Source organism: Trachypithecus francoisi, unplaced genomic scaffold (genome assembly GCF_009764315.1).
Source record: "Trachypithecus francoisi isolate TF-2019V2 unplaced genomic scaffold, Tfra_2.0 Lachesis_group20, whole genome shotgun sequence".
Lineage (NCBI taxonomy): Eukaryota > Metazoa > Chordata > Mammalia > Primates > Cercopithecidae > Trachypithecus > Trachypithecus francoisi.
The window spans coordinates 15560677-15588611 of NW_022681466.1; the positions used below are offsets into that span (position 1 = coordinate 15560677).

Below are 27935 nucleotides of genomic sequence, written 5' to 3' on the forward strand. Positions count from 1 at the left end.
TATTAGCCAGGATGGTCTCGATCTCCTGACCTCGTGATCCGCCCGTCTCGGCCTCCCAAAGTGCTGGGATTACAGGCTTGAGCCACCGCGCCCGGCCTATTTTTAGTTTTTTAAGATAGAGTCTTGCTCTGTAGCCCAGGCTGGAGTGCAGTGGCACAATCTCAGCTCACTGCAGCCTCTGCCTCCCAGGTTCAAGCAATCCTCCTGTCTGGGATTACAGCTGGGATTACAGGCACCCGCTACCACACCCAGCTAATTTTTGTATTTTTAGTAGAGACAGGGTTTCACCATGTTGGCCAGGCTGGTCTCGAGCTCCTGACCTCATGATCCTCCCTCTTCGGCCTCCCAAAGTGCTAGGATTATAGGCTGAGCCACCACACCCAGCCCCCCACTAAAAGAAATTGGCCAGGCATTAGCCGGGCGTGGTGGCACACAACTGTAACCCTAGCTACTTGGGAGGCTGAGGTTAAAGGATCGCTGGAACTCTGGAGGTGGAGGTTGCAGTGAGCCAAGACCACGCCACTCCACTAGGGTGACAGAGCAAGCTCAGTCTCAAAAAAAAAAAAAATTAGCCAGGCATGATGGCCAGCACCTGTGGTCCCAACCACTTAGGAGGCTGATGTGGGATGATTGTTTGAGCCCCAGTGTTCAATGCTGCAGTGAGCTATGATGCATTGCTACACTCCAGACTGGGCGACAGACTCAAAAAAGAAAACAAAAAAGTGAGGGGGTGAGGGGGATGATTCCAAGGCAACCTGGAATGGTGATTTTATCAAAAGATTTTCTTTTCTTTTCTTTTTTTTTTTTTCTTTGAGACAGAGTCTTGCTCTGTCTTAGGCTCCCGAGTATCTGGGACTACAGGCCCGCACTACCATGCTTGACTTTTTTTTTTTTTTTTTTTGAGACAGATTCTTGCTCTGTCATCCAGGCTGGAGTGCAGTGGCACCATCTCGGCTTACTGCAACCTCCACCTCCCGGTTCAAGTGATTCTCCTGCCTCAGTCTCCCGAGTATCTGGGACTACAGGCATGAGCCACCACATCCAGCTAATTTTTGTATTTTTAGTAGCGATTGGATTTCACCATATTGGCCAGGTTGGTCTCGAACTCCTGACCTTGTGGTTCTACCCACCTCAGCCTCCCAAAGTGCTGGAATTACAGGCGTGAGCCACTGCGCCCGGTCAGTTAATTTTTTTTTTTTTTTTTTTTTTGAGACAGAGTTTTGCTCTATCGCCCAGGCTGGAGTGCAGTGGGGCGATCTTGGCTCACTGCAAGCTCCGCCTCCTGGGTTCACGCCATTCTCCTGGCTCAGCCTCCGGAGTAGCTGGGACCACAGGCACCCACCACCACGCCCGGCTAGTTTTTTGTATTTTTAGTAGAGACAGGGTTTCACCGTATTAGCCAGGATGGTCTCGATCTCCTGACCTCGTGATCCACCCGCCTTGGCCTCCCAAGTGCTGGGATCACAGGCGTGAGCCACCGCGTCCAGTCCTAGTTAATTTTTAAAAAGCTTTTTGTAGAGGCAAGGTCTCACTATATTGCTCAGGCAGGTCTTGAACTCCTGGACTCCCTCAAGTGATCCTCCCACCTCAGCCTCCCAAAGTAATAAAATTATAGGCGTGAGCCACAGCTCCTGGCCAAAGGAATTTCTACTTTTGAAAAATAAGGGTTCCTGGGAATTCCTTGCAATAAGTGGCCTTCACTTCAAATTTCAAATTCCTGGCTCCACTCCACGTTGTTTAGGAATCACTCCATCAGAGCTGCCGGTAACCAGTTCTGAAACCGCAGTTAGTGTTTTCAGATGTTCCATTTGGGTCGGATCTGATTCTCCACTCCAACCTGTGGAGATGTGTTTCCTCTCCTGGCCAGTTGGGAAAAGGTGAGCTGGCATCCCCAGGCAGGCAAGACAAGGACAGAGAGTTCCGTGCCTCTCCAGCATCCCCTTGCCTACTACCCACGCAGGGGACACTTAGGGCTCCAGGGTTTGGTCCAAGGCTGAGAGGTGTCCGGCAACTCTGCACTGACCCTTTTTTTTTTTTTTTCTTGAGACAGAGCCTTGCTCTGTCGCCCAGGCTGGAGTGCAGTGGTGTGACCTCAGCTCACTGCAACCTCCACCTCCCAGGTTCAAGTAATTATCTGCCTCAGCCTCCCAAGTAGCTGGGACTACAGGCAAGCGCCACCACACCTGGCTAATTTTTGTATCTTTAGTAGAGACAGGGTTTCACCATATTGGCCAGGCTGGTCTCGAATTCCTGACTTCAAGTGATCCACCCACTTTGGCCTCCCAAGTGTTGGGATTATAGGTGTGAGCCACCATGCTTGGCCTGCACTGACCTTTGAGAGTCGCAAAGGCTGAGCCTCACCTGTGTCCTCTCTGCCTTCTTGCCATTCATCTGCCAGAAGCCACCCTTTCCGTATCTAGAGGGTCAGCTGAACCACACATGAGACCTAGATAGACTGGGAACTGGGAGCTGAGAAAGGGTTAAGCATGGACATGGAGGAGTTGAGAGGCAGAAGCAAAGGAGAAAGTTAAAAATAGTGTTATTCATCCTAGAGCAAGGAAGACAAGGGCACAGCTAGACTTCAGTTCATGACTGATCGGTTTGAGAATGATTCTTGCTTTTTTCCCCCTGCACTCTGAATAGGAAGAAGCTGACCTTCTGCCGCGGGAGACACTGGAGTTAGATGTTACCCAGTGTCCTGCGGCGACCAGATGCCAGAGTAGGAATCTAAGCTGAACGAGGCCCTGGGTCCTACTCTCTTGACACGTGATCTGAGGTGGCCTTGGGAACTCTACCTGTCCAGGAATGGGGGGCTATGATCCCAAAGCTTCTAGCTGCCAATTCTCACCAGGCCCTGCTTGGTGCTGCTATTTCTTTCTCCATTTTTTCCAGCCTTTCATTTGTTTCCCTGCCCCCAACTGCTTCTTTTCATCTTTTCCCTTAACAAACAGGACTTCCAGAGCCCAATGGATCCTCCCCCAGTTCTTCCTCCCAGGCCCTCAGTCTGTGAATACCTCTAGGCCCAAGCACTCAGCAGGGGGAGACAGGAATAATCAGCGCAGGTTCCTGGCTCAGACTCAGCCCCCAGCCAGGGGAGGGACTCCCAGCACTGGCCTTACTTAGTCCCCTCCTGCCCCAGGCTCGGCCAGAGGGCACAGGCGTGGGGAAAGAGCAGATTCTCTGCTGCCCAGGAACACGATGCCCTGGGACCAGACAGGCTGATGGTTTTGTCCAGCGTTTCGGAATCTTTTGGGAGGAGAGGAGAGGTTTCTTTGGCTCCAGCCATAAAAGGGAAGTTGGGTCTCCCGACTTTTGGGAAAATGCTTTTCTACTCGCCTCACCTCCTGCTTTGCTGGAGTCAGAGGAGGGGCACAGCTGTCTTTGTTGGAAGAGCCGAAGAAGCAAAGTGGGAGGGCCAGGCCTCCACCCTGTTTCCTCACCATGAATGGAGAGGAACACCCCTTCCTCTGGGTCCTGGAGCTGGTCCTGAGCGTTCCCTTCCTGCCTCCAGCACCCCAGTTGTCATGCTCCCTCCAGAGCCAGAGGGGACAGGGAGGAGACAAGTCACAGCATGGCCATTCACAGACAAGAGAGAGACACAAGGTTGGTGTGAGCTCCCTGGAAGCCCCAGGATGTGATCTTTAATCGATGCTCCTGGCCTTGCCTCCCCACCCCCAGCCCAGGTGGCATATGTACAGGATGCTGTGTGGAGGCCCAGGCAGAGGCAGCCTCCACTCCTCCCTGGGTTCTGCCAGGGTAGGCACTCGCCACGGCGGGGCAGGAGGATGCAGACAGCTGGGAGCCAGGGTGGACTGGTCACAGGAAGTCTCATGTTCCCTACCCCATATACATGAGCACACACAGACATGCCCATGTGTGCAGAGGTATTCACACTTGTGCAGAGATGTGGATCCAAAAGTTGTGCCCAGATGCACTGTACCTGTGTGCACGCGTGCACCACCACCGCACAGGTGCCTTACGGCAGCACAATAGTGTGACGCCCAGCCCTTTCCCCGCCCCACCTCAGCTTGTAGGGCTGGTGGGGCAGAGCTGGCTGGGGGGGTCCCTCCACTCAGCCCTTAAGTGGGCAGTGCCAGCTGGAGCTCACTGTGAGGACCCCACTGCTGTCAGGTGCATCCAGCCACCCAAAATGATGTCAGCGGGTCCCAGGCCTGTTTGCCCCTGAGGGGGTGTGAATAAACGGGGAGCGATTTCCTCCACAGCGCCTCCTCGAAGGTGCCCCAGAAACAGAGGGCCTCAAACAGGCAGCTCACGGGCCGTGGGGTGTCAGAACTCCCTGGCGAGTGAGGGCAGGGCACCCCTGGTGACAAGAACTATATTCACTTGTGGCTTTCATCCATCAGGTAGCTGGCCCCCATCTTGCCCCTGCCAGCTATCTTTTAGGGTCAAGGAGCCAGAGCTCTGCCCTCCCAAGCAAGGGTCATGAGGGAAGGCCACCGGCAGGATTGTGTGAGAAGACTGAGGAGCTGTGCCTGGCTCCGCCTGGCTCTCAGGCTCGCTGCAGCAGGGATGGGCGGGGGCACGTAATGGGGGGAAACATCTGTAAACTTACTACTCGGCCCTGGAATGGGGGTAGGGAGTGGAATGGACTTGATGGGGCCTTAAGGACTCCTAGTAGCCTAGGATCGTCCATGAGACTTCCCTTTCCTACTTCCTCTTGCACATCCCAGGCAGAGCCCCTAACCCTCCAGGCACTGGGCCACGTCTGGCCTTCCCTACCTAGGAGAGTCCTCCCCAGAAAGATGGCCCAGGCGGGGACATCTAGGCCACACCAGGGGGCACCTAAACCCTGAGTTGGCCCCAGAATTACCCTTCTTGAAAGGGGGAAGGTGCCATTTTATTTCAGGAACTATGTTTTCTAGACCCCGCCCCCCCCCAAATCCATGCGTCCTGACAGGGACAGCAGGACAGTTGTTTTAGAATTGAAGACGATCTGGGACATGTGGTTGCCGTGCCCATAACCTAGGCCTTGGGCACAGCACAGGCAGCTTTGGTTTGAATCAGCACTCACACTTCCTCCAAGCTCAGCGCGGCTAAGCAGGGGCAAGCTGGGATGCCCAGCCCCTGCCTGTGCTCAGTGACAGGACTCCGGGCGTGGTCATCCTGGGGGAGGGTCTGGGGGATGGCCACACCTCAGTTTCTCTGGGCCCCCCTGTAAATGTCAAAACATCCCCACATCTGCCCTGGCCCTAGCACCCCCGAGTTTACATTCATCGATTAAGATTCAGTTTTTAAAAATGTAGATGTCAGCCCTGTCCCCCTAGGTCCCAGAGAGGTAAGACCCTGGTCTCAGCTGCCTGGTTACAAGGAGGGGCCATCCAGGCTAGGTCCACTGATGGCTGCCTGGGGGCATCCCTCCAGGCCCCCCGAGTTGAGCTGTGGCAATCCATGAGATGGAAGCTACATTCACACGGAGGAGTGGGTGTGCAAGGCTGAGTCGCAGGAGGTGGGCGGGGGACTGTGGAGGAAGTGCACTCCAGGCCTGGTCCACCCTGGTGGTGCCAAGGGCAGGGCCACAGCCCCCACCCAGACCCCTGCGGAGCCAGGAGTTGAAGGGTTTGGACCTGGAAGACATTTGCATGGTGCCTCCCTCCGTGGCTGGATGGGGGCAGCCTCGTGGTTCAGGGCCGAGACGGTGGGTGCCAGGCTTGGAGGGAGGGGGGTGGCACTTAGGCCCCTCCAGACCTGGAACGGAGAGGGGGCATCAGGGGAGGACATGAGCAGGGGCCACGGGGAGAGCCCCCCAGCAGGGCCCCCGGAGCTCAGTGCTGGGCCCTGGAGGCAGGCAGCAAGTCACAGGCTGGCCGGGGAAGGGATCTGCGGGAGGTCAGACAGTGGTGACATGGAAGACAAAACAGATGGGACGCACAGGGAGGGCCCTCCCAGGGATGGGGACCGCCAGGGGCACAGCTCCAGTTCCACTTGGTGGCGGGGGAGGGCCTGGCCGCAGCAGGGCAGTCGAGAAGGACGTGGCCTGAGCGGGCGAGGGCAGCAGGGACCTTCTTCCCCGAGCGAGGCTCTCCCACCCCTGCTGGGACAGCCTGGCAGCAGGGGTGGGGGAATCAGCCCCCGTTCCCCATCCACAGAACGCGGGGTGACGAATGAGATGGAGGAGACAAGGACAGCGGGAGGGATGACGTGGCCGGCATCACACTGCCCCCTGCTGGGTCGGGTCGTACCTTCCTCGGCGGATGTTTCTGCAGGGGGAGGATGGTGGAAGGGGAGAGGAAAAGGAGACATCTGACCTTCTGCTTCTCTCAGGGAGGGGCCTTTGGCTGCCATGCGACCCCTTGCCCCAGAGCAGGGGGCCTGGACACTAATGTAAGGGCCTGGGAGAATTACCTAGGGCACCCCAGGTAATTACAAAAATTACAAAAAATTACAAAAATGCATCCCAGGTTCCAGTTCTGACTCGGCCAGTAACTCAATCATGTGACCTTGGGCGGTGGGTTCCTCCTCTGCACATTAAGGGGGTTAGACCAGCACAAGGACCCCAGACTTAGACACGCACAAAGCATGATAGGCTGGGTGGGGACTGGGGACCAGAGGACACATGCCTGGCTTGGGCAGCCCCTGCCCAGCTCCACTCTGTGGCTATTCGGGGATGCTTAGAGGAACGCTGGGGCTCAACCTCCTCATGTTTCCAGAGCTGGAAATCCGAACTGCTAGTGTAAAATCTCCTGATTTCTTTTCTTTTCTTTTCCTTTCTTTCTTTCCTTTTTTTTCTTTTCTCCTTCCTTCCTTCTTTTCTTTTCTTTTTTTTTTTCAGTCTTGCTCTGTTGCTCAGGAGTGCAATGGTGCGATCTTGGCTCACTGTAACCTCCACCTACCTGGTTCAAGCAATTCTCTGCCTCAGCCTCCCAAGTAGCTGGGATTACAGGTGTGTGCCACCATGGCTGGCTAACTTTTGTATTTTTAATAGAGACAGGGTTTCACCATGTTGGCCAGACTGGTCTGGGATTTCTGACCTCAGGTGATCCATCTGCCTTGCCTCCCAAAGTGCTGGGATTACAGGCGTGAGCTACCTTATCCAGCCTAAAATCTCCTAGTTTGGAAACGTTAAGCCCTGCAGGCGACTTGGGCCTATGACGTATGAGCTCTGGTTTAGTTGAGTTTTCAGGGAGGGCCCCTCAGCTCCACCAGTCAGGGGTTCTGACCCTCCCATCAAGGATGCCAGGGGGCACAGGGTGTGTGCGTCTCTTACTTAAATCCCCAGCCCGTGCCACCCAGGACGATGGCTGCAACCAGGACAGCCCCGGCGATGGAGCCAATGATGATGTTGGTGCCACTGGGACCTGGGGAGAAGGGCAGGGCTTAGTTGGCAAGGACAGGCATAGAGAGTGGGACAGACAGACCCCCCTCGGCCAGCTCCAGCCTCACCTTTATATCTCTCTGTCTCCCCTGTGGGTGGGGACGTGGGCAGGGGATTGTGGATACTGCAGTCTTTGCCTGTCCAGTCTGGCTGACAGATGCACTTTCCTTCATTGCTGCAGACCTAGAGTCAGGGCAGGGCCAGGAGAGGTGAGCAGGGGCCTGTCCCCCCTTGAAAGCCTTTCCCGCCATCCCAGGCTCCAGGCAGTCACCCCGTGGTGGGAGCAAATCCGGCGCTCCCCACTGCCGGGGCAGGTGCTGAAGTTGAAGGCAGAGGCTGGCAGGCAGCGATGGTCCAGGCACAGCATGTTGGGCCCGCAGGCTGTGCCATCCTCCACATAGCTCAGGTCAGAGCCGTCCGCCAGCTGCACGTGGCCTCCCCTGGGGAAGTGATACAGCCAGCCTCAGCCCTCTGTCTCCTCACCCCCAGCACAGCTGCAACTTTCCCTCCCTAGTCTTGCTCCTGGCAGCACCTGCAGTCCAGCTCCTTGCCCTGGTGGTAGAAGGTGACACTACTGATGTCTCCTACCAGGTCCCCTAGCCGAGGAGCTCCAGAGACGTTGACACAGAGGAGGAAGCCACACAGCACATCCCTGTTGGGGCACATAGAGACAGTGAGCCCCAAGTTTGACCTCAGACTCAACTACTGAACTCTAATCTGCCCTCACCCTGCACCCTGCCACCTAATTTGCCACGTTTCCGCCCATTGGGACTGACAGGCTCCTCCTGGGAGAACCTGTTGCCCCATCTCTGAAAAGTCTCACACCCCCCCTGGAGCTGAAAGGCCCTCTGGGAGCCTCAGTACTCACTGCTTACTGCACTGGACCCAGCCCGATCCTTTACGCCCACAGCTCCCACGCTCAGTCCCCTCCACGTTCAGCTTCTCATAGCAGAAGCGATCTGCAGCCGCTGTGGGGAGAGGATGCCAAGTGTCACCTCACGCACCCCAGGACCCACCCCGAGACCTCAGGCCTGCATCTCCCACACTCTGGCCTGATCCCCAGTCTGCCTGCCTGGGTCCCTGAGATCCTGGGGAGCTACACGCTTGGGGGCCTGTTCAGTTGGAACCCACTCTCCCCAGCCCCTCAGCTCTGGATCCTCTGGAGTCCCTGCTCCTAGCCCTAGCCAGACTCACCATGGCCCCAAAGAGCCTGGCACTGCCGGTCCCGGGTTTTGCAGCGACCTCCGTAGCAGCGGCCCTGAGGGTCCAAGAATTAGGAGACAAGGGATGGAGATGCTGAGTGGTCACAGTGGAGACAAGAGACTGCCCTGAAGCCCAGGTTAGGAAGGCAGCCATCATACCTGCTCATGGTCACAGTAGTAACCGTCCAACTTGTGCAGGTTAGGGGGGCACTGTGGAGAGAGGGGTGGGGTTGAGCGGAGCAGCCCCAGGACTGGAGCTGAGGGCTGCCTCAGGGAGGAATGCTGGGGTGCCAAGTGCCCCTCATGTGGGGGCTCATGCCACAGGGCTCTTCCACGCCTAGGACAAGCCATCTGTCTGTTTCTGGACCCAGACCACCCGGATTTGCAAGCCCCAGAGCCGCTCCAGCCTCCCTCCCTCGTAGGGCTGGGAGATAAATGCTTGGCATGTAATTAGGTTGTAATAGATGTTAACTAATATCATCTACTCTGATCCCTAACCTACACCAGGCACCGGGCCAGGCGCTGGGAATACCAGCCAGACGATACATTCTGGTTTAATGATTGAAGGAACAAAGCCAGGAGCATGAAGAACCCCTTTCTCAGATAAGAAAACTGAGTCTGATGACTGGGGGTTGAAGCCAGCTGTGGAGAGGAGGGGAGTGCTGAGCACTCGCCCGGGAAAACTAAATTTACAAGGGTAGAGGTTGCCTCGCCCAGGGCTCCACAGGACGGCGGGGCCGGGCGGACCTGGCTCGAGTCACCGGTGCAGGTCTCCGCGATGTCGCACTCGTTCACGGCCTCTCGGCAGGACACACCCCGTGGCTCGTACTAGGGAAGAGACGCGCTCCCCGGGTCAGGCAGGAATGGATGCCTCGGCCCTGCCCTCCCCAGGACGCCCGCTCCCCGGGCCCCCACGTCCCCAGGCCCTCCAGCTCCCCAGCGCCCCGTTTCAGGCCTGTTCTTATTTCCCTGCTCCCACCAACTCGTGCACGCTCCCCACCTCGCTCCCAGCGCACTCAGCACCGCCCCCAAGCCCGCCCACGTTCCCTCCCCTCCTTCCTTCTGGGCAGCCTTCCCTTCCCGCTCCTCGTAGCCCCGCCCCTTGCTCCCCATTGGCGCTGTCTTCGCATCAAGCCCCGCTCCAGAGGCCTCCGCCCACGAAGGCTCCGCTTCCCTCCCTAGCTCCCGCCCCTTATCTGAAGGCCTCCAATCGCTCCTCCTGCGTCCTGGCCCCGCCTCCCGGCCGGTCTTCCTTACCTTGCAGCGGCGACAGCAGAGCCCGTCGCTGCACATGGCGTCGTGAGTCAGGGTACATTTCTTGCAGCAGTTGCCACCTGCGCGGCTGCACTCCTGAGGGACGCGGGAGAAGGGGAGGGAGGCGGGCGAGACCTAATCCTCCCAGTCGGACGCTCCCTCGTGCCCACCCCCGCATCCGGGTCCCCCACCTGGCGCCCGCACCACCGCTCACCTGCACCGAGCCGCAGTCGCACTCCTCCCCTGCCTCCACAAAGCCGTTCCCGCACTCTGGGGGGTCCAGGAGCTGGACCGGGAGGACAGGTCGGGAATCTGACCCGGACCCCGCACAGGCCCCGCTCCCATGCTCCCCGCCGCGGGGCTGGTACCTTGAGGGGCTTGTTGAAGAGGCAGCTCCCACCACCCTCCTGCAGAAACTGGTTATACTCGTCGATGCTGCAGCGTGAGAACTTGCGGGGCAGGTAGAACCTGGATAGGGCGAGGGGAGGTGCCGCTGGCTGCTCCCTTCCAACCCACCCTCAGCCGTCTCAAGGCTGCGGAGGGGGTACACTGGGGGACTTGGTCACCATCGCGAGGAGGTGGAGGATCTTCCCCGGGATTGCACCAGAATCCTCCCGCCTGTCCCTGTCGCTCCCGTCCCCTCCGCTGAACCTGGGGACTCGAAGCCGCGCTGGAGGGAAGGTGTCTCCATGCGAGGCTTGGGCGGCGCCCAGTGGCCACGATGCGCACTGCAGCCTGGCTGGTTTTGGTGTCCCAGCAGGGAAATCTGGGTCTCCCGGGGCAGTGTTTGCGGAAAACTGGGCTTCTTGGGATCCTGAGTGGTTCTGTGAGGTGGGCCTCTTGAGCCCCCTGGTCCAGACTGCCAAACAATGCTCGCTCTAAGACTCCCCTCGCCCAAGACCTTCCCCCGGTTTGTCCAAGAACTCACCCAGTGTCCTCCATGATGCAGCCCAGCCAGATGTCCGGACACTTGCAGTCCCCTGAGGGGGGTAAGCCAGGCGGATATGAGGGAGGCCAAGGACCAACCCTCCCACTGACACCCTCCGCGTTCCAGAGCTGCTGGGCGTGGGCCACACGGGGGCTTCCGGGGGGCGGATACCTGCTGAGCTCCGGTGTTTGTTCCACATCATGCCCAGGTTCTGCCCCAGCGTCTGGGCAAGGGTCACGGCCATCGCCCCCATGTTGCCGTACTGGGGGTGGGGAAGATGGGGCACAGATGTCTACACCTTCCAACAGGCACGTCGTGCCCCTGAAGCCCCTTTCCCTCAGCCGCCACCCCAGCCATGTCCCCTCACTGCTCACCTCGTTCACACCCCCGCCCCGGGACAGGGAGCAGATGCCCCCCACGTAGGCTGCCCCGCTGCTGGTGCTCTGGAAAGTCCTGCCCCTGGAAGGCAGTGCGCTGTCAGGATGGCCTGCTGCCCTCCCCTGTGGCTCCCCGGGTGGTCGTGGGGCCCCTCACACTAGAGTCCTTCCTCGGGAGATGAGCCTGGCCCTTTACCTCAGCCTTGGTGACCCCAGGCAAGACCCTTCCCCACCTCCTTGGGTTCTTGTTTTCTTTTCTTTTTCTTTCTTTCTTTCTTTTTTTTCATTTGAGACAGAATTTCACTCTTGTGGTCCAGGTTGGAGTGCAGTGGCACCATCTCGGCTCACTGCAATCTCCACCTCCTGGGTTCAAGCGATTCTCCTGCCTCAGCCTCCCGAGTAGCTGGGACTACAAGTGCACACCACCACGCCCGGCTAATTTTTGTATTTTGAGGTGGGGTTTCACCATGTTGGCCAGGCTGGTCTTAAACTCCTAAACTGAAATGATCCACCCGCCCTGGCCTCCCAAAGTGCTGGGATTACAGGCATGAGCCATTGCGCCTGGCCCCTTCTTGGGTTCTTTTGCCCATAAGGCAAAGGAGAGGCTCCTAGTAGACCATGTCTAGTCGCAAGGTCCTTTTATTAGATTTTTTTCCCCTACCAGGGCACTGGGTCCCTGAGGAAGGGATGCTGGGACAGTTTAAAAGGGGAAAGACGGAACTAAGAGAAGGTGAGAGACAGAAGAGGACCACCAGGGCTAAGACAAGGGCATCAACCTCAGATTCCGGGGATGATGCCCAGCCTGTTGCACGTGGCTCGGGGGAGGTGGCAGGTGCAAGGTGAGCCCAGTGCCCAGACTCTGAGAGGAGCACCTGGCACAGGTCAGGTGTTAAGTAACCCTAAGCACTGTAGCAACTAGCAGAGGCTGGCAGGTGTGGGGTGGGGGACTCACGAGAAGAGGTGGGTGGCATCGCTGGGCTCAGGCAGACCCTCCCGTCGGTAGACCATGAGCCGGGCCAGGGTCTCCAGGAGGTCATCCTGCACCTGGATCTTGTCCCCATCTGCCCATGTTTCCATGGCAACCAGGACGATGCGAGTGTTGAGCTGCTCCTTGTATATCTGGGGAGAAGATGAGGGGGCTGGAGGGGAGGGTGGGAGTGGGTGTTGGGGCCAGGGCTGGAGGAGGACCTGTCTCTCTAGGAAGTGGGAGCCAGGGGCTGACAGTACCCCCTGATGTGTGTGATGAGGTGGGGGCCATAAGGAGGAGGGAAGGAGGGAGGGAGAGCTACTTACCACGTCAGCCAGGTTCACCACGGACTTGGCAAAGTTGCTGGTGAGGACCACCGACTGTCGCATCTGCTCAAACTGGGAGAAAGAAGAGTGCGAGGAGGGCGAGGCTCCTCTGTGGCCTCCTCCCAGTGTCACCCCCCCATCCCTGCCCTGACACTCACCAGCTGGTGGTCGTTGATCACAATTAGCTCCACGTACTTGGTCTCACTGTGCACTGTAGGGTGGCCCCGGCGGACCTGGGGGGTGGGTGGGCACTTGGAATCAGTCCCTTCCATGTCTTGACTGATCTCATGGCCAAGCCATGGGGATGGGGGGGTCTGAACTCCAGCCAGTGACAGTGCCAGCTCCCCACTGGCAGAGGGTGCCGTCCTTCCTCAGCTTTGGAATGAGGGCAGGCAGCCTCGGTTTGCCCAGGATGTGACCTCTGTAGATGCCAGCATTAGGGAAGGGGTGGGGGCTTCTCCCAGACACAGTCCCTGGTCCCCAGCCACATCCATCTGAGCCCTCCTTTGCCCCAGCCATGGATGGGGGTGCCCTCCTGCTCCGGGCCATGGCCCGAGGTCTCTTGGCAGCCTGAGGTCTGTGCAGCCCGAGGTCTCTGCAGCCCGAGGTCTGTGCGGGCCCCCGTACCTGCCTTTTCCTTCTCAGCCTCGGCCGGTTTGGAGGAGCCGACTGGGCAGGCACAGCAAACAGGCAGCCTGTGGGGAGGGGGCAGGTGAGGGGGGCACAGCCGGCCCCTCCCCACCCCCCCTTCCCTCCCTTACCTAGTTCCCTGCATCCGAGGGGATCTGGGAGGAGAGGGGTCCGGTAAATGAGGTGGGGAAGGGGTCCCTGCAATGAGGGGAAATTAGTTCTTGGGGTGCCAACTGGGTCTGCTCCAGGCCCACTTGGGGGGGCCAGATCCAGTCCTCACCCCCATCCCACCCTGGGGTGACCCAGAACTGGCCAGAGCTCCCATGTCAGATCTGATCTCCCAGATACTCAGATTCCGGGGTCAAGACCTGGGGGCACTCTGAGAGACAGGGGCAAAGGACATTGGAGCCCAATGGGAGGTCACTTAGGGGACAGAAGGGACATTGGAGCTGGGGGCACAGGGGGAGCTGGGGCACAGGAGGGAGGGAACCAGAGCTGGGGTCACTGAAGAGGGCAGTGAGGCTGGGGTTACTGAGGGAGGAGCAGGAGGAGGAAGAGGTGGCAGCAACAGCTGTTGGGACAAGCTTGGCAGAGCCACCAGAGAGGACGGCAAGGGGCTGTGTGGGGCTTACCTGAGGGGCTCCCCAAGGTCCAGCCACGTCTTGGGGCTCCACAATATAAGTCAAGTTCCCATCAGAGAAGACCCCACTGTGGAGAGAGAGGCGCAGCTCCCCACCGTCCCCAGGCCTGGGCCGGAGGCTTCTCCCAGCTGCCTGGCCCCTCCCGGTACTCACTGCAGCCCCTGGCAGGTAGAGAGGGCGGCAAAGGAGTGCAGGTTCCCCCGGAGCTTCCCCTGGTAGTAGCAGTGGTCTCCAGCCCCCTGGAGGAGCAGAACAGTGAGCAGAATGCTGGCATGAGGCTGGGGGCAGCTGACAGGCCTCAAGGCTTTTTGGGGGCCACTGAAGCTGCCCTGTGTGCAGGTGGCCACAATCCCCGAGTACACCTGGGGCTCTGGAGCCTGTTTCTAGATGAGTGGTGCTCCTAATCTGTTGTGCCATCCTGGGCAAGTTCCTAGCCCTCTCTGGGCCTCCTTCACCTCATCTATAAAATGAGGAAGCTGGACTGTAGCAAAGGGTTTTTTTTTTTGTTGTTGTTTTTTGAGACAGGGTCTCGCTCTGTTGCCCAAGCTGGAGTGCAGTGGTGCAATCTTGGTTCACTGCACCCTCTGCCTCCCGGATTCAAGCCATTCTCATGCCTCAGCCTCCCAAGTAGCTGGGATTACAGGCACGTGTAATTACAGGCACATATAGCTAATTTTTCTTTCTTTTTTTTTTTTTTTTATAAGACGGAGTTTTGCTCTTTTTGTCCAGGCTGGAGTGCAATGGCAAGATCTCAGCTCACTGCAACCTCCACCTCCTGGGTTCAAGCGATTCTTTTGCCTCAGCCTCCCAAGTAGCTGGGATTACAGGTGCGTGCCACCATGCCCAGCTAACTTTTGTATTTTTAGTAGAGATGGAGTTTCACCATCTTAGCCAGCCTGGTCTCAAACTCCTGACCTCGTGATCCACCTGCCTCGGCCTCCCAATGTGCTGGGATTACAGGCGTGAGCCATCGTGCCCAGCCTGATTTTTCTATTTATTTATTTATTTGTTTTTTGAGATGGAGTTTCGCTCTTGTTCCCCAGGCTGGAGAGCAATGGCGTGATCTCAGCTCACTGCAACCTCTGCCTCCCAGGTTCAAACAATTCTCCTGCCTCAGCCTCCTGAGTGGCTGGTATTACAGGCACGCACCACCACACCTGGTTAATTTTATATTTTTAGTAGATACGGTGTTTCACCATGTTGGCCAGGCTGGTCTCGAACTCCTGACCTCAGGTGATCTGCCCACCTCAGCCTCCCAGTGATGGGATTATAGGAGCCCGGCCTACAGCAAGGGTTCCTAGCCTTTTGCTGGGGCTGAGGAAGGGATCAGACTCCTTTGAGAATAACAGGCAGTGTTTATTTAGCACCTACCATGTGCCCAGCACTGCTCTGTGTACTAACCATATATTATCTCATTTAATCATGTACTCGCCCCTAACATCACACACAACCTCATGCACTGCCTCCCAGGACAACCCTGGGCCTGTGGTTGACTGAGGAGTGATGGGCAGCATGTGTGCTCCAGGCCAGACTTGTGGGTTGGGGCTGGGGGGACCTGCGGCACCCTTCCCCTCCAGCTCTGCCTCCTGCAGAATTACTTGTGCTCCAGTTACTGAACAGGCGGTGGGGGGTTGGGGGGGGTGAGACAGGCTATTTATAGACACTCATTCATTTTCAGGCTCTAGAGCCTACAGGGCTGGGACCCTGGTGTCCCAGGCAGCTGGGATTTTCCAGGGCCTTGGTACTGAGTAAAAAGGGCCTTTCCTCAGCTGCCCCTCTCAGGAGAGTCTGGAGAGGGGGATTCCTGGCAGCCGGCTCGGAACAACGAGGGTCCCTGTAGGCCCCATGCAAGGCAGGTGGGCTGGCTGGGAGTCGGAGCTCTGGGGCCAAGTGAGGGGAGCTCGGGGCCCCATGCACTCAAGCTGCCCACTGTCCACGTTCAGAGCCTCTCAGGTCGGGAGAGAGGGAAGGTGCCGAGGGGCCAGGCCCGGGACCCCATCTGCAGCAGCCACCTGTCCCTATACCTGTGACCACAGAGCCACAGAAACAGCATCTCCCTTCCACCCCGGCCCCGGTCCCTACAGAGGCACTCACGGTGCTGTGCTGCGTTGTTCCCTCCCGGCTGAAGTGGCGCTCCACGTATTGCGAGGAGAGGAGGTGGCTGAGATAGAGGGGGCAGCGGGAAGGGGGGTCACGGGCGAGGTGAGGTCTGGCTTGGGGCCTGCCCCAGCTCAGGATCCAGGTATCCCCTGCCCTGGCTCAACCCCCAGCCCCCCAGCAGCCAGGCCCTTGCCATGCCTCCCCCACCCCACCACCACCCTTCCTCCTGGGCTCAAGGCCACACTCACTGGTTCAGCTCCAGGTCCAGGGTGAAGTTTGAGTTGAAGGCTGGGATGACGAAACTCACCTGGGCCAGATGGACAGGCTGGCGTGGGGGGAGGGCAGAGGGGGAGTCAACTCAGGGAGGCCTGAAGGTGGGAGTCGGGGGGACCCCGAGACAGACAGTAGCCCTGGGAGGGGGTGGCCAGCCCTAGCAGCTGAGGGGACCATTGATTTGGGGATGAGATGGTTTGCCCAAGCTCCTCTTCCTCCACGACCCTGCTCCTTCACTAGTGGGCAGAGGCAGGAGTGCTCAGCCCTGAGCACAGCCGCCTTTCTGCCCTCTGGGCCTGGGCACCTATGCATCGGGGGGCTGGGCAGCAGGTGCAGTCGGGATGGAGAGGGCCAGCCCGGCCAGCCCTCTGCCTCATTATGCCCTCCTGGCTGGTGAGGGGCATCCCACCATCAGGCAGAGTAACAGGAGGGCCCCAGGAGTATCATGGGGAAAGGACAAACAGGAAGTGGGAGGCAGGACCCTTGCTGCCTGTTTCCCCTACCCTGGTGCCAGCCTCTATCTACATAGGAGGCCTCGGACAGGGGCGAGTGGGTGGAAATGGATGGTTGCACCCCCGGAAACTGGGCGACAGGCGGGTGCCATCCTGTTGGGAGGAAGGACTTGGCTCCTCTACCCCCAAATCCATTGCCCTCTGCCTCGCCCAAAGCAGCTCATCTTTAATATTTCAATCCCGTGGTTAATTTTTAAACACGGAAGTTTTCCTGATAAATTTTTCAAAGTGCAGTGAGGCTGGAGGCTCCAGGTTGCCACGGCAACGCACCAGGCCTGAGCAAGATGGCGGCCCCCCAGGCCTGGGCGCTCGAGGACGCCCGGATCACAGCAACCCCAGGGCCCAGGAAGGGCTGAGAGGACTCAGGACTGGGGCCTTCTCCCTACCCCTTGTTCATTCCAGAAGACTGACTCCAGACCCCCACATGAGGGTCACCCACTCTGCCCTGCAGATGGGAGGCTTTTGTTCGCCACCTGGCTTTGTGGTGGGGACAGCAGGTTGCAGAAAGGAAGACAGCCCCAAGGTCACGGTCATGAAATCCATAGCCTGTGCCTTGTCGTTCTTCCTCCTCAACCACCTCATCACTGCTCATCTTTACCGAGCGCTTCTTGTGTGCCAGGCCCTGGTCTAAACACTGCAAGTATCGCCTCATTTGATATTCACAGCAACTCTATGGGATAGATTACTGCCATTCCCATCTGAAAGACAGGGGACAGGCACAGTGGGGCTGACCAACTTGCCCAAGGTCACATAGCTAAAAAGTGGTGGAGCGAGGGAGTCTGCTTCTAGGGCTGTCTCACCTCAAAGGTGGGGTAAAATGGAAGTGGGCCCAGTGTCCATGAGAGGTCGAGAGAGGAGCAATGGGGGACCAACGGCCAGGGCCTGGGTGAGCAGACCTCTGTGCCCCAAGGACACCGACTCATCCTATTCCAGGCTGACCAAGGCTCCCAGTTCCATCCTGAGCCCCTAGAGCATCGATCAGCCCGAAATAGAAAGTCAAGGACAAGGAGTTGCCACATCCTCTTCCCAGCCCATGGCCTGAACCATCCTGGCCTTCCCCTGCCCCCGGGACTGTTCCTGCTTGTTCTATCTGCCCTCCACCAACAAGCCCCTATGCCAGCCCCCTCCACAGCTGCCTAGAGGAGCAGTCTGCCAGACCCCTTGCCCCGATGCCGCTCTCTCACCATGCAGCCTCAGGGATGACCCAGCAACCTCTCTGAGTCTCAGATTTTCCCACTGAAAATGCTCAGGGCCGGGCGCGGTGGCTCAAGCCTGTAATCCCAGCACTTTGGGAGGCCGAGACGGGCGGATCACGAGGTCAGGAGATCGAGACCATCCTGGCTAACACGGTGAAACCCCGTCTCTACTAAAAAAAAATATACAAAAAATTAGCCGGGCGAGGTGGCGGGCGCCTGTAGTCCCAGCTACTCGGGAGGCTGAGGCGAGAGAATGGCGTGAACCCAGGAGGCGGAGCTTGCAGTGAGCTGAGATCCGGCCACTGCACTCCAGCCTGGGTGACAGAGCCAGACTCCGTCTCAAAAAAAAAAAAAAGAAAATGCTCAGATGAGCCCAGATGCGAGGCCAGGAGGTTGGCTGTGTAGTGGGGCCGTCCTGGGCCTGGAGATTCCAGCAGAGTCTGCCCTGGCACCAACAGAATCTCCCTCACTCAGAAGGTCTGTGAGCCATCCCATCGAGCCTGCTTCCTCTCTGTAGGGGCCAAGCCAGCCCCAACTCTGGGGAAGGCCCCAGCTGATAGGGGAGCAAGGCCAGATACTTTAGGACCCTCCTTGTCTACCACCTCCTGCCGCCTGCTGAGCTCTCACCCCTTCCCCACCTGGTGCAGCTGAACTTCAGGGGTGGGCTGTCCCCTGCCCCAGCGGGACATAGGGCTTAGACCAGATAAGCCCCTGGGGCAGTGCCGGGGCAGCTGGGGCTGGGGGCTGGGCATGGCTGGAGGTGGCCCAAGAAGGGGCTGGGAGAGCCCCCAAAAGGCAGTGGGAGAGAGAGAGAGACCACATACCAAGGCATGTTTGCCTGGCCTGGCCCCATGTGGGGACACAACTCTGTCCCTAGTCTGAGGGAAGAGATGGGTCAGACAAACCTATCTCAGTCCCCAGAATCTCTGTGGCCCTGGCACCTGGGGAGTGGGGGGGCGGTGGGGACTCCTGCTGGCACAGAGTCCCAAGACCGCCCCAAGCCCAGCTTTAGCCCAATAATTTTTTTTTTTTTTTGAGATGGAGTCTCACTCTGTCACCCAGGCTGTAGTGTAGTGGTGCGATCTCAGCTCAATGCAACCTCTGCCTCCTGGGTTCAAGCAATTCTCTGCCTTAGCCTCCCGAGTAGCTGGGATTATAGGCGCCCACCACCACGCCCGGCTAATTTTTTTGTATTTTTAGTAAAGACAGGGTTTTACCGTCTTGGCCAGGCTGGTCTTTAACTCCTGACCTTGTGATCCACTGTTGGCATCCCAAAGTGTTGGGATTGCAGGTGTGAGCCACCCTGCCTGGCCAATGTTCTTTTTAAAAAATTAATTAATTTTTTTAGAGATGGGATCTCACTATGTTGCCCAGGCTGATCTTGAACTTCTGGGCTCAAGCCATCCTCCCGCCTCAGCCTCCCAAAATGCTGGGATTACAGACTTGAGCCTCTGTGTCTGGCCTGACTGAGCCAATGCTCCATCAAAGCCAAACAGAGTTCCCTGCCTGGCCCTACTTTGTACCCCTGCCCTGCCTCTGACCTCATCCCATTGTCCCTCCATCCCTGGGGGGAGGGGCCTTTTGGTCTTGAGGTCACACCAGCCCTCAGCTGACCCTGTGTCCTGCACTTGTCTCTTGCTCCCCCAGCTGCCCAGGCTGTCACATGCTCCAGCTCATTTGATCTCAACCTGCCCAGGCTGTCTGGTCCTCATTTTACAAATGCCAGGATGAGGCTCAGGGAGACACCTGGAGGTGACTGACCCAGGGTCATGGCTGGGTGGCTGGGGAGGTGTGGGGCCGGATCTCACCCTGGGGCTGGAGTTCGGTCGCCACAGCAGCTGTGACCGCCTGGCAGGGGTGACCACCCCTTCTACCCGAGGCTCCTCTCTGGCTGGCCCACCCAGTCTCCTAGACATCTGCTTCAGAGGGACGGTGCCTCGTCCTCTCTGTACCAGATGTGGGGTGCAGAGAGAAAAAGGCAAAGATTCTGCCAAATACCCAGCAGCACAAATACAGGTGCCTGGGCTCTGCTCCAGACCTACAGACACATAGTCTTAGGAAGGGGACTGAGGAGCTTTAGGATTCCCAAATGCTCCAGGAAATTCGAGAAGGGAGACCATTGCTCCTCACCACCTCCAGGCACAGCCCCTCATGTGCTGACTCCGAACTCCTGCCCCGACCTCCCTCTCCTCTCCGCCCTCACCTGCACGGCCTGCACCTGCCAACCCACACAGAGCTTTGGTGCCCTCTGCCTCTGGGCCTTTAAGCACACAGTAGACATACACTTATTTGATCACTGATTTGGATTTTCAGGTGGGTGACCTTTAGTCCCCTGGAGCAAGGGCTATGCCTGCTTTTTTCCCTGCCCACGGGCTCAACACTCACATTGAATGGAAAGGCATCGCAAGGCCTGAGATAAGCTGCTTCATGCCCCCGGCCTCAGTTTTCCCCTCGGTAAAACAGAATTGTTGGGCTAGGAACGGTGGCTTGTGCCTGTAATCCTATCACTTTGGGAGGCCAAGGTGGGCGGATTGCCTGAGCTCAGGAGTTTCAAGACCAGCCTGGGTAATGTGGTGAAACCCTGTCTCTACTCAAATACAAAAGAAATTAGCTGGGCGTCGCAGTGTGTTCCTGTAATCCCAGTTACTCAGGAGGCTGAGGCAGGGGAATTGCTTGAACCTGGGAGGCGGAGGTTGCAGTGGGCCAAGATCGTGCCACTGCACTCCAGCCTGGGCGACACGCAAAAAACTCTGTCTCTACACAAAAAGAAAAGAAAAACCAGGATTGTTGTGAGGATTAAATAAAAGCCCTTTTGAATGTGTTATCATAAGGGTCAATAAGAAGAAGAAGAAGGAAGGGTAAATGTTCCAGCTGAACAGGGCTTTGAGGAACTGGATAAATAACCTCTTTGGATCACCTACTGTGACAGGGACATGCCAGAACAGTGGCCTTATGCTCCAGATCTGGGTAGATGGTGTGATTTACTTGTCAGGTGTCTCACCTGAGGATGTCTTTCTGGAATCTCCTCCCACAAGGAGATACCACCACCTTGTGGGCCGGGTGGCTGCAAACTGGGGAGGAGCCAGAGAGGCAGGAGCTCCGCCTGGGAGTATGTCCCAGCTGGGAGAAACCCCCCACCCACCCACCCACCTGCCAGCTCCCCCTACCCGCCCCTGGCAATGCGTTGGGTGCTCCATTTATCAAGAGGGCAGCGGGATTCCCAGACAATGAGAACATCCAGACGAATTTCCAATGATGGGATTTGACCTACATTTTTGAGAACAGAGCCACCTCCTTACAGGGTCATCAGTCCCTCTGGGGACAGACTCTGGACAGCTGAGTTCCTCTAGGCAGCCGGGAGGGTGCTTGGGTGAGGCCAAGCCCACAGGCCAGAGTCCTGCTCATGTGGTTTCTCCCCTGGACCCCGCCTGAGGCTGACAGGTAACCCCTAAATATCCTGGCTCCTGTTTCTCACACCCAGCCCTCATGCCAGCACCAGGGCCCAGCACCCTGCCTGGACACTCAGAGATGTTGACCATCGGCTATTTTGCCAGATCTCGGGCTGGACACCTGACATTCGTCATCTCAAGTCCTCACAGCAGCCTGAGAGATGGAAACTATGAGCGTATCCCCATTTTATGAATGAGGAAGTTGTGGTTTAGGGGGCTGAGTGGCTGGCTTAGGTCACACAGTCAGAAGCAGAGGAGCAGGCCCTGTACTAAGGCTGTGCCACCTCAAAGCCACAGCGTGCAGCCTCTAACACCAAAACCAAGCCTGCTCAACTCTCTGGCATCGCAGGGCTCAGTTTATGCCCCCACCTCGCTCCTGGGAACAAGCTGGGCCCAGCACATATCCTAGCCCTGGCTTCTAGCTACCTGCCTCAACCTAGGAGAGAGCCGCAACTTTGGCCACACACACTATAACGTGGCCTTGGCTCTAGTGGGGTATCAGGGCCCCAGGCACAGACCCTGGTCCCCCTGTGGCACCCTGCCGGCCCATCTTCAAGAGCTGGGGGCGAACCTGATTCAACTGCCCTTCACCTTTCTGCAGGAAGAAAACACAAACACTGTTGCAGCACACGCCCACCGTGGAGGGCTTCTAGGGTGGCGTTTTCAGTAAATGCTGGCCTGGGCAGCTCTCGCAAGAGCTTAGCCCAGAGACTGAGGCGCTCCTCCCCTTGCTGGCTCAGATGAGCTTCTATGTACCAGGTCTGCAACCTCCTCACCCCTGACCCTAATCACCTCCCCATGTCCTGCTCTCTCCTTGTTCCCAAGGAGTCTGGGTCTCCCCGGGGGCAGGCATAACCCACACAGCAGCCTGGTGTGAATCAGAAAAAGGTGTCCCAAGACCAGGTGAGGTGGCTCACGCCTGTAATTCCAGCACTTTGGGAGGCCAAGGCTGGTGGATCACTTGAAGTCAGGAGTTCGAGACCAGTTTGGCCAACATGGTGAAACCCCGTCTCTATTAAAAATACAAAAATTAGCTGGAAGCAGTGGTGCACGCCTGTAATCCCAGCTACTTAGGAGGCTGAGGCACAAGAATCGCTCCCTCGCTGGGAGGCAGAGGTTGCAGTGAGCCCAGATCATGCTGCTGCACTCCAGCCTGGGTGACAGAGCGAGACTGTCTGAAAAAAAAAAAAAAAGAAAGAAAATGGGGTCCCCCTGCAAGTAAGAATGCATGTGGCCCCATAAGCCCACGGATTGCATTCAGCTCACTTACCCCTTGCCCAGTCACCCTAGTCCAGTGAACAACCAGCCCACCTGTACATGGTAGTTTTGTCTGACCTGTACCACGCCTCAGCTGCAGGCTCCCTGGGACCACAGGTTTCTGCACTCCCAGAAGCTGCCCCACTTCTCTGGGCCTCAGGCCTAGCCTGCTTCCAGGCTGGACAGAAGTGAGGGGGTTGAGTGCAGTGGCAGAGAGAGGGCAAGGGTGCGTCTGTGTCTCTCTTCCCTTCAGCCCAGAGCAAGAAGTGGCAGTGCGCTGAGTGAGATCCCTGCTTTGGGGATCAGTCTTGACTCCGTGCTCAAGTGCTGTGTCACTTGGGGCGGTTACGTTGCCTCTCTGTGCCTGTTTCTCCATCTGCGAGATGGGAATAGCAGCCCCACCTCTGGGAGCTGTGTTGAAGATTAAATAATTACACGTAAAGGAGTGCCTGCTGCAAAAAGGCCTAGTAAATATTATAATTTCTATAGCTTGTTCTTTTTGTTGTCGTCGTTGTGTTGTGTGAGACAGGATCTCACTCTGTAGCCCAGGTTGGAGTGCAGTGGTGCAACCATAGCTCACTGCAGCCTTGAACTCTTGGACTCAAGTGATCCTGCAGCCTCAGCCTCCGGAGTAGCTGGGACTACAGGTGCACACCACCATGCTTGTGTAATTTTTTTTTTTTTTGGTAGAGATGGGGGTCTCACGATGTTGCCCAGGCTAGTCTCAAACTGCTGGTCTCAAGCAATCCCCTAACATTGGCCACTGTGAGCCAATGCACCCAGCCTAATTTCTCCAGCTTCTAATTCCTTCCCAACCACTGTATCTCTTCCTCGGTCCCAGCTGCACCCCCACTCTCGCCCCCATCAAGCCAGGAATCCTCAGCACGTAAAGCCCTTTCCCATCACCACCTCCTGATAGTAGGTGGGACTGAGATATGTTACCATCCTGATTTTAGGGAACAGGAAATGGGGGCTCTGAAAAGTCAAGCGACCAGCCCAAAGCCACAGCGGCTCAGCGCTCCATGCCCTGCCAGCCAGCATGTGCCCCTGGACTTGATACATGACCAGAGATCTTGCTGCCAGCTCAACACCAGTTGGGCCTGAAGTTCTAAACCAGGGCAGTAAGTTAAGGCAAAACCCAAGCAGCGCTCGGCTAGGGTACTTCTGGCTAGGACACGCACAGGCTCAAGTTCACACTGGATCCACCATCAGACCCCGTGGCTCTGAGGCCAAAAGCGCTCTAACCCCGGGAGAAATGCCAGGCAGGAGATTGAGGGTTTGCCATATCTCCTTCCCATTAGGGAAAATATTCTGGATGTGTCTTTTTGTCTCCTTGCTCTGGGTGGAGTTGGGAGACTGCCTCCTGGACCCAAATCCAGAGAGCCCTGGAGGCAGAACTGGAAGTGCCCTGGTGTGGAGAAAACTCCCAACTCCACTGCTTAAGATCTGATTGACTTTGGGCAATTTACTTCATCCCTCTAAGCCTTAGTTTGCTTATCTGCAAAACAGGGCTGACCAGAGTTATAAGCTGCCAGGCACGGTGGCTCACGCCTGTAATCCCAGCACTTTGGGAGGCTGAGGTGGGCGGATCACCTGAGGTCGGGAGTTCGAGACCAGCCTGACCAACATGGAGAAACCCCATCTCTACTAAAAATACAAAAAATTAGCCAGGCGTGGTGGTGCACGCCTGTAATCCCAGCTACTCAGGAGGCTGAGGCAGGAGAATCGCTTGAACCCAGGAGGTGGAGGTTGGGGTGAGCAGAGATCACACCATTGCACTCCAGCCTGGACAACAAGAGTGAACTCCATCACACACACATGCAAATTTACAAGCCTTACAGAGTTGGGAGAAATAAGTGATGTAAAGTGCATACAAAGCTTGGCAGAGTGGCCCATAGAACTCCACAGCTTTGGGACCTCAGGGGAAATTGAGGCACAGATAAGACAGGGCCCCAAACAAGTCCCTTGAGGAGGTTGCCACGAGGGTCCTAGGAAGTCTCAGTCCCAGAAGACCCCAAAATTGGAGATAATCACTGCCTGGCAGATCCACGGAACTCCATTTCCTCCCCGCCCAGGCTCTCAGACACCCCTCAGAAGTATCTGGAATCGGTGGATCACATACACAACTCACATGCACCCACTCACCTGCAGAAGAACACAGAGACCCCCAACCTAACCAGTTCAACTGCACCCATCCTGACCTTCCCACGCAGCTGCAGACACCACCACAGACCAGAACCTCCTATCCTTTGCCGCCTCTGTCTCTGCTCAGAAAGGGTCAAGCTGAAGGAGCGACCTGTCCAGTCGGAATACTTGACTTTTCATCCCTACCTGACTCCAGGCTTTCCCTCATCTCTGTCCCCGGACCCCATGGTGGCATCCCTCCATGACTCAATCTGCATATCCCTTAAAGCACAAGCCAGAGCCCCAGCAGTCGGGTGGACCATCAGTTCCTCCATAGTGTAACCATGGGGTTCACAGTTCACAGGTAGCAAGTGACACCAGGCAAGACAGCCAGACTCAGTGGCCAGGACACCCCATCCCTGGCCCTGGGACCACGTACCTCCCAGGGAGCCTGGGCAGTCACTGAAGGCAGCTTCCACCCACCACCCCACCCCAGTGCCCACGGGCCTCGGACCATTAGCCCCCTCCCCCTGCCCCTCTGCACGGCCCTGAGTGATGGTCCATCTATTATGCATGCTCCCTTCCTGCTCCATCCATTTCATCAGTATTCTCCACCCCTGTACCACCCCGCATCCCCCTCTGCTCCCCTCCCTTAAGGGCTTTTAACCAAGTACATTAGGCAGGGCCAGATGCCAGTCTGACAGATGTCCGTAATGTTAGCCTCCGTTTCCCTCCTTCCTCCCTCTGCCCAGCCCGATTTACCTCCCACCACTCCCAGCTGCCAAAACTTTCCAGGCCTCAGTTGTACCCCTCCTCTGCGTCTCTCCCCTACACCTCCTATTTGTGCCGGCCAGTCCGCCCTCTGCTGCCCTGTTGGCCTGGCTCACTTTCAGCTCCAGCTCTTGGAGCACTGGGGCGTGCTGAATGAATATTCCATCTGGGTGATTATTATTCACATGATATTAATTAATTATTAATTGCAATTAATCTCCTTCATGCCTAACCTTCCTCTGGAAGGCAGGTGGGGCCTGGCAGCTGGAACGGACAGTGGGCAGGCAGGTAGAGCTGGCCTGGGGCCTCGAGTTATTTTCCAAGGCCCCACCTTCAGCCAGGACAGGAAGGAGAACAACAAGCCTATCTGGGCACTGTGTGGAAACTAAGGCAGCAGCAAGCACTAAGCTGTTCCACGAAAGCCCACTGAGGTGGCTGTGATGAGAACCTGGGAACCCTAATCCCTGACTGGAATCTGGGCTGCCTCTCCCTGCCCCCGACTTGCCCCATCCAAGCCCTGTTTTGAGCAGAACCACTAGCTTTGGCAAGAGCGAAGCAGGGGGCCATTGGAAGGCTGACCCAAAGCGGGCCTGAGACCTACGCATTAGGCGTCCCTGAACACTGAGGACAGGGGGCCCTGCAATAATGGGAGGGGGCCCTGGGGTTGGGCAGTCTTGGGCTCCCCACCAGTGGGCTCCAGCACCCACCTGATAGCCCACTGTACGGAAGGGAACTCTGCGGGGCAGCTGCTGAGGAGGGCTCCAGCACTGGCTACCTCCTGGGCTCCGAGGGGCTCGAAGGCCTGCTTTAGCCCCTGGCATCACCACCCAGCCCCACTCACCGGGCCCCCTGGTGGCTCCTGGCGGACCCTGGTGTCCAGTTGCTGCTTTCGGACCTCTCCCCCGGAGCTCTCCCTGACCAGACGGCTGGGTTCGGTGACCTCAGGGGCTCCTGGGCCCCCCAGCTGGGGTAAGCGCCCCCATCGCAGAGCTCCAGCAGAACCTTGGGTCCCAAGACCTGGGGAAACAAGGCCATGGCTGCAGGCAGCTGCTCATCCTGGGGCAGGAGACTTGGGAAAGGGGTGGACATGCCGCATCCCCCACTCTGGTGTGGCCCCTGGAACCCTAGGGCGATCCGGGTGGGGAGGATCTGGCTGCCCTGCAGAGGCAAGAGCCTGCGGGGAGGGGGCCAGGAGCTTTACGCCCGCTCAACCGTCACGACTGCCCCCCCCATCCGCCCAAACCCGCAGAGAGACCTGCAGAGCTGGCCGGTCGGCGGCAGGGGCAGGGACGCGGTGGGCCTGGCCAGCTGGGGACAGGTGGGTGGACGCACCTTTCCTCCTCTCCCGCTCCCCCACCCTCCCGCGCTCCGGACCGGCTGTCACCCTGAGCACTGCAGGAAAAGGTGGCTGCAGCAGCAAGAGCCGCACATCTCGGGGCGGGGGCAGGGAGGGGGCGCCGGGACCAGGTGGGGGTCACTCACCAGGCGGAGGGAGCAGCGGCAGCAGCAGAGCCGCGAACGCCCAGCGCCGCAGCAGCCTCATGGCTCGCTCATTCCTCCCGGTCCGGGGGCTGCGGCTGCGAGCGGCGCGGGGAGGGCGGGAGCAGGGACGGGGGTGGGGAGGCGCCGGCTGCGGAGCCGGGGCGGGGGCGCGGGGCCGGGCGGGGGTCGCGGAGCGGTGGGGGCGGCGGGGACGGCGCCGGGGCTCAGTGCGCTCCGGCCGCGGCCATCCCGGCGGGGCGGCGGGGCCGGGTTAAGAGCGGAGCGGCGAGCACGTGAGCCCAGGGCCCGCCCTCCGCTCTCCCGCCGCCCCCCGGCCCCCCCAGCCCCGCAGGGCCCGGGCCGCCGCCACGGGAGGACAAAAGAGGCGCCGCCCCGGGGCCCCTCCCCGCACCTCAGGGGCCTCTCGTCAGGTGCGGGGCGGCGGCGCTCCGCGACCTCATCCCGCGGCCCCTCCTCGGCCACCTCTGCCTGAGCATCTCCGAGGACTCGTAGATTTGTAGGATAGAGAGGCAGGGGACTGGGGACCCCCGCGGTCGACCCGGCGACTGCCCGTCTGGGGCCGGGGGCAGGGGCGTGGCTGTGGCGCCCGCTTTCGCCTTCGGTCGTGGTACCCCGGAGAGGCTGCCCCAGCCCCAGCCCCAGCCCCAGCCCGGAGCGCCCCGCTTGACCCTAGGCTGTGGAAGCTGGGGTTGGGGTGGGCAGAGGCTCTTGGCGAACGCCAGGCTCCGCGCCTCTGGGATTTCTTGCACCTTCGCTACGGGTCGTGTCACTGAGGAGTCCTCCCAAGCCCGCGGTCCAGACCCCTTCCCATCGGCTCCTTCTCCCCGCCAAAGATGTCCCGGCCTCTAGGAGGGCTTCAGGGATCGCTGTCACTCCAACCATCAGGAAGGGTTGGCATCTCCGTCTGGGTTCCTGAGTCTCTCACAGGCGCCCTGTCCTTCCCCCTAGATAAAATATAAACTGGCCAGATCACTTACATGCTGCTAGCATGCCCCATGGCTCCCCCTCCCTTACTAATCCCAATCCTTAGGAGCAGAAGACACCTCTGGAGTCCCCCAGCATTCCCTCTCTAGTCAGACTAGGCTGCCCTGT

General features: G+C 58.3%; 1 protein-coding gene across 6 annotated transcripts; it reads right to left on the reverse strand.

The window, feature by feature from the left end:
• Nucleotides 1–3604: 3604 nt before the first annotated feature.
• On the reverse strand, nt 3605–27690 carry ADAM11 (ADAM metallopeptidase domain 11). Of its 6 annotated transcripts, none has more exons than XM_033182729.1 (27): nt 26823–27690; nt 26182–26357; nt 16007–16083; nt 15753–15819; nt 13812–13897; nt 13650–13725; nt 13149–13215; nt 13015–13082; nt 12546–12620; nt 12388–12459; nt 12047–12213; nt 11092–11176; nt 10889–10979; nt 10718–10769; nt 10158–10257; nt 10004–10075; nt 9793–9924; nt 9283–9363; nt 8695–8745; nt 8528–8591; nt 8202–8301; nt 7866–7985; nt 7605–7773; nt 7402–7516; nt 7226–7316; nt 6201–6218; nt 3605–5706 (listed from the first exon to the last, which is right to left on the reverse strand). In XM_033182729.1, the coding sequence occupies exons 1-27, from the start codon at nt 26881–26883 to the stop codon at nt 5691–5693; spliced, it is 2349 nt and encodes a 782-aa protein (XP_033038620.1). In that variant the 5' UTR covers nt 26884–27690; the 3' UTR covers nt 3605–5690. The 6 variants fall into 6 exon arrangements, with proteins under 6 accessions (XP_033038620.1, XP_033038622.1, XP_033038624.1 ...); XM_033182731.1 differs by having other exon boundaries at nt 9793–9885; nt 26823–27689; XM_033182733.1 differs by having other exon boundaries at nt 9793–9885; nt 13019–13082; nt 26823–27685.
• Between the last annotated feature and the right edge of the window lie 245 nt (nt 27691–27935).

Excerpts from the sequence above, each read along its gene's own strand:
- ADAM11 (XM_033182728.1), bottom strand. The coding sequence starts at position 26,883 with ATGAGGCTGCTGCGGCGCTGGGCGTTCGCGGCTCTGCTGCTGCCGCTG. Across the intron at positions 15,820-16,006 it reads CTGGACCTGGAGCTGAACCA|CCACCTCCTCTCCTCGCAAT; the intron begins GTGAGTGTGGCC and ends CCTCTATCTCAG. Across the intron at positions 8,302-8,527 it reads CCAGGCTCTTTGGGGCCATG|CGGCTGCAGATCGCTTCTGC; the intron begins GTGAGTCTGGCT and ends CTCTCCCCACAG.